The sequence below is a fragment of the Mesoplodon densirostris genome, chromosome 10 (assembly GCF_025265405.1).
Source record: "Mesoplodon densirostris isolate mMesDen1 chromosome 10, mMesDen1 primary haplotype, whole genome shotgun sequence".
Taxonomy (NCBI): Eukaryota; Metazoa; Chordata; class Mammalia; order Artiodactyla; family Ziphiidae; genus Mesoplodon; species Mesoplodon densirostris.
The window spans coordinates 37,251,212-37,263,679 of record NC_082670.1 but is presented as its reverse complement, the minus strand read 5'-3'; the positions used below and the strand labels follow the sequence as shown (position 1 = coordinate 37,263,679).

The 12,468-nt window shown below is 44.1% G+C and overlaps 1 protein-coding gene across 1 annotated transcript in view; it reads left to right on the top strand.

The window, feature by feature from the left end:
* Nucleotides 1–12,468, top strand: part of CMTR1 (cap methyltransferase 1) — a 61,675-nt gene that overhangs the window by 14,143 nt on the left and 35,064 nt on the right. Inside the window, exons 5-8 of the mRNA XM_060109479.1 lie at nt 4,699–4,791; nt 6,199–6,270; nt 7,406–7,500; nt 7,619–7,691. Coding sequence (XP_059965462.1) covers nt 4,699–4,791; nt 6,199–6,270; nt 7,406–7,500; nt 7,619–7,691 — 333 coding nt within the window. The remainder of the gene's footprint in view (nt 1–4,698; nt 4,792–6,198; nt 6,271–7,405; nt 7,501–7,618; nt 7,692–12,468) is intronic.

Sequence of the window (12,468 nt, the reverse complement as noted above, 5' to 3'; positions counted from 1 at the left end):
GCAGAGTGTGTCTCCACAGAGAACTTTAATAAATAGATACAGCTTTCCACCAGTGACGAAGGTGCCTAATGAGGTAGTGAGCTCCTTTTGCTGAAAGGATTCAAATGGGGCCAAATGAGGACCTACTCTCCCATTGTGTGAATGACTGGATTAGGTGCCCTCCAAGGTCCTTGCACCTCCACAGGTTTATAGGTGTTTGTTTATGCCATATAGCTTTTCTATTGTGGGTTTAGTCTGCTTATCTCCTTGGATATGAGTTTGCTAAATACCAAAGGAGGCTCTATCCTTTTTCATGGCACAGGTAATGTTGAGATTTTATTTTTATTTATTTATTTATGCCCTACCTTATTCCACAGAGGATTTGAAGTAGGTATAATAAAAGCACCTAAAAATAATGGTAAAATATTACCATTATAGAGTTGAAACTAGAGAAAATAGAACATAGATATCTAGCCTTCCACATAGTTGCTGTAGTTGAGCTTCAGATGTGGGTCTGAGCTCTGGAAAATTGATATTTTATTTGTCTCCTGAACTGATGTTCCAGTTCAGGAAAGAAGTCCTGTGAACCTGTGCATGATAAAAGCCTAATAAGGTGTCAGAGTAAGATCCTGATAAGCCAGGAGCTAATGGGTTCTGGGGGTGATCCTGCTGTGCTGCCTTGTAGTTATGAGGAGACGAGACAGGCAGAATAGGGCAAATATTTGTAACTGGGGCTAGATGTAGGTTTTTACTTCAGAAATACTTGGTGCTTTCCATGTCCTCATTTGTGTGAAAACAAGTGAAGAGTCCCCATCCTCTCAATGGGGCAGAATTAGAACTAACTTTGCAAACTTAGAATCTGAAATTTGCTCATAAAATCTCAGTTTTTAATGTAGACAGGCTATTGGGAAAAAATAATTTTTTTTTTTTTTTGGCCATGTTGCACGGCTTGCAGGATCTTAGTTCCCCTGATCAGAGATTGAACCTGGGCCGTGGCAGTGAAAGTGCTGAGTACTAACCACTGGACCACCAGGGAATTCCATGAAAAATTTTTTTGAGGCAAAGCTGTCCTAATTATCATTTACCATAATTTACTTTTTCTCTTAAAAAAGATGTCCTGTCTTTTGGTTAAGAATTTGGCTCAACTATTAGTTGGTGGCCACTTCTTTAAGGTAGATGAGTCTGGGCAGCCTGAGGTGAATGTCCAGTTCCTGGAGTCACCACACGGAGAGTGCTCAGTGGCCACTGCAGCCCAGGAATATGGAGTGCAAGGTATGAAGCTTCAAAGTCCACTTTGTGGGTAGCCTTAATGTTCAGACTTCCATGGGGAGATTGAGTCTGCTTTTCCTCTCCAAAGGGGCATCCAAAGTGTATATGAGCTTCTTTTTAGAGGTTATAATTCACAGCTATTTATGCTTAACGGGGGTGGATTTGACCAGGGGGAGAAACCATTATTCACTTCCAGATTCATTGACAAAGTTTTCAGTAATTTTTCTTTTAAACTTTTTCTCTGTTAAGGGTGGTTGGCTTGCCCTCAAGACCTTGCATTGTGATACCATTTTATGCCTTTCAGAGCATGTAATATTGCCTTTAATCTCATCACTTCAATTCACAGTGGTGAATCTCTTCTCCACACTTGCTTGGAGGGAATGTGTGGAGCTGCCAGTGCAGGTTAGCCACCTGTTTAGGTTTTATAATCCATGTCTTTCTAGCCTAGTGAACTTAGTTCTGGCTGCACGTTAGAATCACCTGGAGACTTCTAAAAACATACTTATACCCAGTCCCCACCTCAGACCAATAGAATCATATACTCTGAGGGTGAGGCCCAGGCATCAGTACTTTTTAAAAGGTCTGCAGATGATCCTAATGTATAGCCAGGATGAAAACCACTGTTTTAGCTCGATAAGGAAAGTAATTGAAAAATTAAGAGGAAGCAGCATTAGAGATGCCAGTTTCTGCTCTGTCTTGGAATGAAAGGTATCAGGAGGTGAGACTCATTGCACTGAGTCTTCTGATGTAATTACCTTATCATGGACTTATATCCTACGTGTACTTCTCTGTGTCCCCACTGCTCTGACTATAGGCCTCTTGAGTTAAGGACCATGTCTTTTTTTTTTTTTTTTTAGCCACGTTGCACAGCATGCGGGATCTTAGTTTCCCAACCAGGGATCAGACCTGTGCCCCCTCCAGTGGAAACGCAGAGTCCTAATCACTGGACTGCCAGGGAAGTCCCAAGGACCATATCTTTTTTTTTTTTTTAACATCTTTTTTGGAGTATAATTGCTTTACAATGGTGTGTTAGTTTCTGCTTTATAACAAAGTGAATTAGTTATACATATACACATGTTCCCATATCTCTTCCTCTTGCGTCTCCCTCCCTCCCACCCTCCCTATCCCACCCCTCTAGGCGGTCACAAACCACCTAGCTGATCTCCCTGTGCTATGCGGCTGCTTCCCACTAGCTACCCACTTTATGCTTGGTAGCGTATATATGTCCATGCCACTCTCTCACCTCGTCATAGCCTCCCCCTCCCCCTCCCCATATCCTCAAGTCCATGCTCTAGTAGATCTGTGTCTTTATTCCTGTCTTACCATCTTACCCCTAGGGTCTTCATGACCTTTTTTTCCCCCTTAGATTCCATATATATGTGTTAGCATACGGTATTTGTTTTTCTCTTTCTGACTTACTTCGCTCTGTATGACAGACTCTAGGTCCATCCACCTCACAACAAATAACTCAAATTTCATTTCTTTTTATGACTGGGTAATATTCCATTGTATATATGTGCCACATCTTTATCCATTCATCTGTTGATGGACACTTAGGTTGCTTCCATGTCCTGGTTATTGTAAATAGAGCTGCAGTGAACATTTTGGTACATGACTCTTTTTTTTTTTTAAACCATTCTCATGGGTGTATAATGATATCTCTGTGGTTTTAATGTTCTTTCCTTGGTTACTACTGATGAGCACTTTTTTTTTTTTTTAATGTTGAGCCTTCTTTTAATTAATTTATTTTTTATTTTTGGCTGTGTTGGGTCTTCGTTTCTGTGCGAGGGCTTTCTCTAGTTGCGGCAAGTGGGGGCCACTCTTCATCGTGGTGCGCGGGCCTCTCACTCTTGTGGCCTCTCTTGTTGCGGAACACAGGCTCCAAATGTGCAGGCTCAGTAGTTGTGGCTCACGGGCCTAGTTGCTCCGCGGCATGTGGAATCTTCCCAGACCAGGGCTCGAACCCGTGTCCCCTGCATTAGCAGGCAGATTCTCAACCACTGCACCACCAGGGAAGCCCAGTACATGACTTTTTGAATTATGGTTTTCTCAGGGTATATGCCCAGTAGTGGGATTGCTGGGTCGTATGGTAGTTCTATTTGTAGTGTTTTAAGAAACCTCCATACCGTTCTCCATAGTGGCTGTATCAATTTGCATTCCCACCAACAGTGCAAGTCCCTTTTCTCCACACCCTCTCCATCATTTATTGTTTCTAGATTTTTTGATGATGGCCATTCTGATTGGTGTGAGATGGTATCTCATTGTAGTTTTGATTTGCATTTTTCTAATGATTAATGATGTTGAGCATTCTTTAATGTGTTTGTTGGCAATCTGTATATCTTCTTTGGAGAAACGTCTGTTTAGGTCTTCTGTCCATTTTTTTTTTTTTTTTCTTTTTTTGCGGTATGCGGGCCTCTCACTGTTGTGGCCTCTCCCGCCGCGGAGCACAGGCTCCGGACGCGCAGGCCCAGCGGCCATGGCTCACGGGCCCAGCCGCTCCGCGGCATATGGGATCCTCCCAGACCGGGGCACGAACCCGTATCCCCTGCATCGGCAGGCGGACTCTTAACCACTGCGCCACCAGGGAGGCCCCTTCTGTCCATTTTTGAATTCGGTTGTTTTTTTGTTATTGAGCTGCTTGTAAATTTTGGAGATTAATCCTTTGTCAGTTGCTTCATGTGCAAATATTTTCTCCCATTCTGAGGGTTGTCTTTTGGTCTTGTTTATGGTTTCCTTCGCTGTGCAGAAGCTTTTAAGTTTCATTAGGTCCCATTTGTTTATTTTTGTTTTTATTTCCATTTCTCTAGGAGGTGGGTCAAAAAGGATCTTGCTGTGATTTATTTCATAGAGTGTTCTGCCTATGTTTTCCTCTAAGAGTTTGATAATGTCTGGCCTTACATTTAGGTCTTTAATCCATTTTGAGTTTATTTTTGTGTATGGTGTTAGGGAGTGTTCTAATTTCATACTTTTACATGTACCTGTCCAGTTTCCCCAGCACCACTTATTGAAGGGGCTGTCTTTTCTCCACTGTATATTCTTGCCTCCTTTATCAAAGATAAGGTGACCATATGTGCATGGGTTTATCTCTGGGCTTTCTATCCTGTTCCATTGATCTATATTTCTGTTTTTAGGACCATATCTTTTTAACTCTGCATTCTGAGCTCTTAGCCCACAGTAGGTATTCATCAAATAATATTGGAACAAATGAAAGAAACTTTGTAAGTTGGGGGCGTTCCTTAGGATTCAAACCAGAATTGGACCTGGCCTTCAGAAGTTAAACTTTAGAATTCTGGCTCTTAGTTCTAATGTCTGACACTGCTAGTGGCCTCAGCTTCCTGGACCCTTTTCACTCTGAGTCCCTCTTGATCGTTTTGGGGAAGCCCTGGTGAGTTGGGGCACAGCCCTGAGGGTCTGTCTTACCTGACTTACTTCCCTCTCTTTTGTTTGTAGCCCAGTGCCTGTGAGCAGGTGTCATGGTTCCCAGAATGTACCACTGAAATTCCTGACACTCAGGAAATGAGCGATTGGATGGTTGTGGGAAAGGTAGGATTTCAGGAAAATGTACCCTGAATTCTTGGCACTTATCTCCTGACTTTTCTCCTCCTCAAGTCAGTTGTGTACATCTGTGTACTCACAGTTTAAGAAAAATGTGAATCTGAGCCTTCTGCATCAAGAGAGTGTGTCAGGGGCTTTATGGATATGCCCCTGGCAGATGAGGCAGACAGGGTTTTTCCTCCTTTAACTTGCAAGGCAGCACAAAATGCATAACTTCTGTCTTCCTCTTGGTTGCTTTTTAGAGTAGCTTATTATACATCTGTATATTCTGGTCACTGCTGGGCACTGTTTCAGGTAGATAAAAAGACACTATCCCTGTCCTCAGAAAGTATTGAGGGAGTTGTTACGGAGGAAATTTGTTTAATTTCCTTCTGGAAAATTATAAGAATAAAGTAGATAGCTATATCAAGTCAGCATGGTCTAGAGAGCAGTTCTCAAAGTGTAGGGACCTCCAGGGATCTCCATGACCCTTTCACGGGGTCTACCAGGTCAAAGTTATTTTAATAATGATACTGGAAAGTTATTTGCCTTTTTCATTCTCATTCTCTCACAAGTGTCCAGTGGAGTTTTCCAGTGACCATGACATGTGATATCACGACCAATTGAATGCAAATGTGGACAGGAGAATCTAGCTGTTGTGTATTAAGCCATATTGAGAGATTTGCAAAATGGAAAACAGGGCCACTCTTCTCAATAAATTTTTTTTTGGAAATATAGTTTTTTCTCATAAAAATGTTATTTATGTTAATATACCATCTTCTTTTAAACTAAATTAGTAAATATTTAAACATTTTCTCAGTTTTAACTTCAAATATATATATACATATCTCTTATATAAACAAAAGCTCTTTGGGGGCTCCTCAGTGATCTTGAAGAGTGTAAACCTGAGAACGCCAAGTTTGAGCATCACTGATTTAGAGGTAGCCTCACTCAGACATGAAGTTGGGCTTGACATCCCCATGAGGCTCCCTCACCCTTGTTTTCTGTGACACTACCAGGTCAGTGCCTGGTATCCTGCCTTCGTACTCCTCACAGAGCAAGAGGCTTCCTGGTTGAGGGAAAGGCTTCTGTCATTTGGGGCATTCCCCATCCTTCTGCCTCCACACTCTAGGGACAGACAGCTTGGATGTCTCCTTCCTGTTTGCTTTTCTCAGCCTCAGCATTCATGAGTCCTGTATGCATATGGTGCTCTAGTCAGAGTACCCAGGGGGCTGCTTCATCTCACAGCCATCTGGACTAGAGCCAGAGGGGTTTAGGATTTTCTTTTTCCCGCCCCTCAGGGATGGATGTTCTTTGGGCCCTTTTGCTCTACTCACTCAGAACCCTAGTTTCTCCATCCATCCCCCCAAATACAGTCGCATGTGGTCATTATTGATTGTTTTCTCCTCCCTGTAGAGAAAGATGATTATTGAAGATGAAACAGAGTTTTGCGGGGAAGAGCTGCTTCACAGTGTGTTGCAATGTAAGGTAAGGACTCGTGGCTAGAGCTGGAGTTGAAGATTTTGTGTGAGGGGTTGTGCTGGGCTTTTCTTGTTCTTTTGAGTCAGTTGTGGGGAGGCTGAAGTTTAGCTAAGATTTTTCTTTGAGATCAGATAGGTAGCTTGGTACATTTCTGTGAGGTGTCCTTTTTCCTGGTGGCTCTCCTGCCCTGTAGTGTTGTGCTATCCCTGTGATCAGTAGCCAGGAAAGGAACCACTTAATTTCAGTGGGTTGGTTCATTGTAATCCTGAAGGGGGCCTGGCATAGTGAAAGGTTCGGAATCATTGTGTAGCATCAGATAGAGCTGAATTCAAATCCTAGTTTAGCAGCATTTTTTTTTTCCCTGTGTGACCTTGGGCCACTTGCTTTAGCTTCTCTGAGTTTGAGTTTCCTCATCTATAAATTGGGGAGAAAATACTCACTTCCCAGTGTTGTTGTAAAAATTAAAAGAAGTAGTTGGTGTTACCCTCCCCTTGATGTCTTTTGGCCTGTCTTTGGGTCAGGAAGTGCATTGCTTGGGGCAGAATGAGCCAAGTAAACTCTGAGGAGGAAGTGGGTTGGAGAAGAAGCAAGGCCTCAGACTAGCTTCACAGAGCTTATTTTTCTGGCAGGCAGAGTGTTGGGAATATCCTTAAGGTGACTGGAACTCAGGTAAGGTGAGGCTTTCTTTTTTCAGAGAGAATAGTAGAGAACAGAGAAGGGTTCCCTCCTGTGTGGTAGGCGCCCTCAGAAAACTCTGGTCTTGGTTTGTCTACCCTCTCTCTGGGTACCTTTCATATCAGAACTCTGGTCCCTTGGGAAGTTGCTGCTGGAGTGGAGAAGCAGATTTGTTATGAGGATTACCAGTGCCAGGAGGTGACCCCGTGCCATTTATTAACCACTTACCATGTGCCAGGCACATGCTTACTTCCCTTTAATTTTGTACCATTTTACAGGTGAGGTAGTTGAGGGTCAGTGATTGAGTGACTTGTCTAGGGTCACACATCTGGTCATTTCAGAACTGAGATACGGCAGGAGCCTAGCTCTTCAGAGGGCTGTGAATCAGGCCCCTCAAGCTCGTTAAGACACCTGTTTCATCCCAAAGGGTGATGCTCACCTTCAGGTTCTGATTCTCTCTGGGCAGAATGTGTTTGATGTCCTGGATGGGGAGGAGATGCGGCGAGCTCGGACCCGGGCCAATCCCTACGAGATGATCCGAGGAGTCTTCTTCCTAAACAGGTTTGCTGACATTTCCTTCCCCCTCACCCCGATGTACACTGCTCTACCTTTTCATTTGAGCCTTAGCTCTCCATATGTCTGGTACTGAGGCACACTTTTCTGTCTTGCTTTGTTGCAGGGCGGCAATGAAGATGGCTAACATGGATTTTGTGTTCGATCGCATGTTTACAAATCCGAGGGACTCTTATGGGGTGAGAACAAGATTTTGCTTCTGAATTCACAGTACCAAATGAGCTTGAGCTTCAGTGGTTCAGAAATTGCCATTTGTGCAGTGCTAGGAGAGTATTCCTGCTAGGTGATAGAGATGTATTTTGTGAAAGAGATATATTTTGCTTTGAGCTCTTCAGGTAGGGTTCCACAGTGCTTCCTGTGGTCCCAGGAGTGCCCCAGTAAGCACTTGTCTCTAGGGCTTCAGGCCCTGAGTCCCCCCCTGCCCAACTCTGTAGACCCTGCTGCTCACTCTGAGTGGCGGCAGCAGGGCTTACAGGGGTGGAGCAGCGGCATTCCTGACAAAAGCAGCAGCTGTGCATCTATAGGCCTAGGGAGCAGGGAGACGAGGCCATGAGCTAGAACACAGGCCTCCCTCCTCCATTCATTAAACGTGTATTTATCGAAACCCCTACTGTGTGCCAGGCACAGTACCAGGAATATAATTTTGAAGGAGATAGATGTGACCCCTTTCCCCATGGTGCCTGTGTTCTGGAAATTCTGGTAGACTGGAGAGCTGATAAGGGTACAGGGTTGGGGGTTTGTAAAGCCTTTCTGTGCTCATTGATGTGTGGAGGCCATTTGCCACCAGGGAGCTTTCCCCTGCTTTCTTCCTACCATGGATGAGGTAGAGTCTGAGTACAGTCAGCCCTCTGTGTCTGTAGGTTCTGCATCCACCAATACAGAGGGCCGACTGTACACTGCCATTTTATATAAAGGACTTGAGCATCTGCAGATTTTGGTGGCTGCAGGGGTCCTGAAACCAATCCTCTGCAGATACTGCGGGATGACTGTATACAGTCTTTACAGTGAGTGTTCCAAATTGAAACTTGTGACATCATCTGATTTGGTTGCTGTTTCTGGTATGAGAGGGCAGTACTCTGGGAAATGTTTGAGTGTTGAATGAAATGTGGGCATCTGGGTTCTTTCACTGGTCTATTTAAAATCAGTATTGTGTCTGAAGATCTAGGCTGTGTTCAGTGAGGGTTGAGGGCGGGCATGGAGTGCAGCACTTAGTCGCAGGTGGTGTCGCTTAGGTTCACACCTTCTTTGGATCTCAGCTGCCTCATCTCTGAAATTAGCCCTACTAACCTGCCAGAGGGCTGGAGTAGGACCAAAAGACTCTTAAGATTTGTTCCAGCTCTAAAATCTGTGATTTCAAACATGGCCCCTTTCCCTTTCTGCCTCTCTGAACAAGCTTTGTGTGGGATCATAATTACCAGTCTTTGGCCCTTCTCAAGAAGTGATAGAGCAAAATGATTTTCTACTTTGCTACATGTCATTTTTCTGAACACAGACCCTCCATAATGATAGAGAAAGAAAAAAGGAAATTTCATTCTAACATTCCCTTCAGGGTTTCAAAGCATTTTTACCCAGTCCTAGAAAGTTCTCTCTGACAGTGAAGGGTCCAGGAGCCAGCTGTTCCCAAACCTGTTTCTGCTTCACTCACCCTCCTTCTACTAGGCCCCGATTATCCACTGCTTAAAGAAACTTGTTTTCCAAGTTCTTTAATGTTTCGGCTTCACCCACCTGACTGCTTCTTCAGTGCTGGCGAAACTGGTAGGCGGACCCCTCCAGTCTTTAGTTATTTTTCTTTCCCAGGTCTCCCTCCTCATTTTACAGTACCAGCAAGCTGCACAAAAGGGCTCTTGGAATTAGCATCTTGAGAAAATTAGGTTGATATAATGTTGATTTAATTTTTTGAGCTCCAAATGATTTCTTTTAAACCCCTGCATGGCAGAGGAACTCTGTCAAGCCGCTGGGAAGTCACAGCATCACTTTGGGCTTTTGAATGTTAAACGCCTCCAGCAGCTGGTATCTGGTTATTGTCTTTCGCTGTCAGGAAAATGAAGTAGGCATCAGGGTTGTCCCATTCCGGTCGTGGGTGGAGATATCAGTTACATAGGAAAAGGCAGCCGTGTTTGTGATGCTTCAGGCAGCTTCTTGACTTGAATTGATTGACAGTGGCCATGGAGAATTGCCCTTTCAGAGATGTTCTTCTGCACTACACTATAAAAAGTGATTTCTCTTCAGCTCCTAGTGTTTTCTTCTCTCTTTTCACCTCTGTTTTCCCCCAAGGACCAGAGTGACAGCCAAGCCCGGCAGGCTTGGTGTGTTTTTCAGGCGACACACTCTAGAGCTCTCCCAGCAGAGCTGGGAGTGGTGGAAGCCCCAGGCACATGCCCAGGTTTACCAGAGTCTCAGTGGCTCTTGGGTCAGGCGAATTACAGAATAAGAGTGTGGAGAACTTGAAGCTTGGGAAAGTGTGAGGAGGTTGGAGGTGGGAAGCCAGAGGGAGGGTCTCTGAGGTTTTTCAGTGTGCTTCTGCTTCTGCAGGTTGTGGAAAAAGAAAAGAGGCTGGGGTAGGGAAATAAAGAAATCATAAACAAGAATTGGAAGGGACAAAGGAAAGAAGGGAATTTAGATTCTTTGGGTATATGGAAGCATATTATGAACCAAAACGTTATGTGAGGGACTTGTGTGCTTGGGGTTATTGTTGAGGTAAGAAAACATCGGCTGTGAAGCGTAACAGGAAACAAAAACTGAATGTAGATCTTTAAGTTTCAGTGCTGTCTTAGAAGAAATTAGACAGCACTTACAAAGTGCCCGCTGCATGTGGAGCACAGTGCTAGGCATTGCAAAGACGAAAGGATGGAAAGGACCAGAGTTTTGACTCTAAGGAAGTTGATCTAGTTGAATATAATGTTATCTTACATTTGTTTAGTATTGTACAGTTTCTAAAGGTCTTTGACATATGGTACTTCATTTAATCCTCTAATAGCCTTAAAAAATAACCTGCATTAGTCCCAGTTTACAGTTGAGGAAGCTCGAGCTTAAAGACATAAGTTATGGACTTGCCTTTGACTGCACAGCCAGTAAATGGCAGAGGTGAGAATCCCAGATGTCCTTTCTATGAAAGGACCTTCTGGCTGTGGCCTGAGGGTATGACACATCTTGACATCACAGAACAGATCATATTTATGCCCTCTTCTTGGAGGTGAGATGCTTTCATCGATTCATTCCCCTTCCTTCTCCCAGTCTTCCTTTGGGCCGTCTGCTCACCCAGAGAGGCTGGAGCCTGTGGCTAGGACATGGGCAGCAGTGAGGAACAATGTTTTCACTCTTTCTAGCATGTGCAGGCCTTAAAATTGTGACCCCTGCCTCACTACCACTTTGCAGCCTGGGAAGTGCTGCATAATATTCTCGGCAAATGCCATTAGGTCTTTCTTTGTGTGTGCAAATGAATATAATCCAAAAGTATGAAAACTGATGGCTCAGGAACAAAAGTATGCTAGGGTGGAGTGGCAGGGGTAGGGGAGGAAGAACTGATATATCCCAGCATTCTGAATGGGCTTGTCACAGGATGATGAAGTTTATTTTTAGCTAAAGTCACTTTCTCCTGAGACTTTTTCACTGTTTTGATAAAGGTAGATAACCATCATCAGAGGCAAGGCCCTTGTCACCTAGAAAGTGACTGGATCCTGAGCATCAGTATTTCCATTTCTTTCTTATAACTGTTTCCCCTGAAGCTTTCTGATCTTTATCTAGCAGTTAACAGAGCTCTGGACAAGCACCCAGCCATGCCAAACCTATATAGAGAGAAGGCTGAGCTCCCTTAGCCCCTTTCTGCTGGATGTTCATGAGGGTCCCCTGCAGTCACCCCCTCTAGAACTCAACCTCTTGTCACCAGTGCAGATGGTTTATCCTCTCTGCTGTGGAGGGTTGGGACAAGTAGAATTCATCATCTAGGGCCCAGGTGTGTAGAAGAGAAGTGTAAACACACAATCTAGGTCTGCATGCAGCGTACATTTTATTTTATTTATTTATTTGGCCGTGCTGCATGGCTTGCGGGATTAAGTTCCCCAACCAAAGGTCGAACCTGGGCCACAGCAGTGAAAACCGGGAATCCTAACCACTAGGCCACCAGGGAACTCCCAATATTTTAGATTAAGAGTTAAAGCCACTCAAGTGGCCAAAACTATAATCCAATAAAAATACAAGTGATTATTGTAATTTAGTTATTCCTTAGGTGGGTGGGTGCTCTGATGGCTGCCCGGAAGCTGTACAGCATTGTCTCCTGTTCTCTCTACCTTGTCAGCTCCCAGCTATGCACCACCCAGGCCCTGGCTAGCAGAGGAGCAAAGGCAGGAGAGGGAGTGGGTGTTAAAAAGGAGGAGACTCAGTGCACTATGGTATCTTGGATGGGGTCATGGAACAGAACAAGGGCTCTAGTGAGATCTGAATCAAGTCTGGACTTTAGTTAATAGTAATGTACCTGTGTCAGTTTCTTAGTTTTGACAAATGACAATGTAAGATGTTAATAAAACTGGGTGAAGGGTATATGCGAACTTTATTCTTGCAGCTTATCTGTAAATCTAAAATTATTCCATGATAAAAAGTTAATTGGAAAAAAAAGGGAGAGCCTCAGAGGAAGGGGAGAAGGGAAGCAGAGGCTATGATCTGGAAAGATAGTCCCTGTGGCTGGGAGGGGGTGATGTGAGAGCCCTTCAGACTCTGGTTGGACAGGAAGGCCGGCATCTAATGGTCAGGCTGATGGGATTCTGATTTAGCTTTGCTGCGGACTGTCTGTGAACAAGTCGCTTTGTGTCTTGGGGTCTCTTTTTCCCTATCTGTAATGTGGGGTTAGAACATCTATTCTGCTCAGTGGGACTCTTGTAAGGCAGGATATGGTGAGGAAAAGATGCTGAGAAATAAAAAATGCACACTTAGATGCCCATTAAGATGTTTTTATTAGGAGTC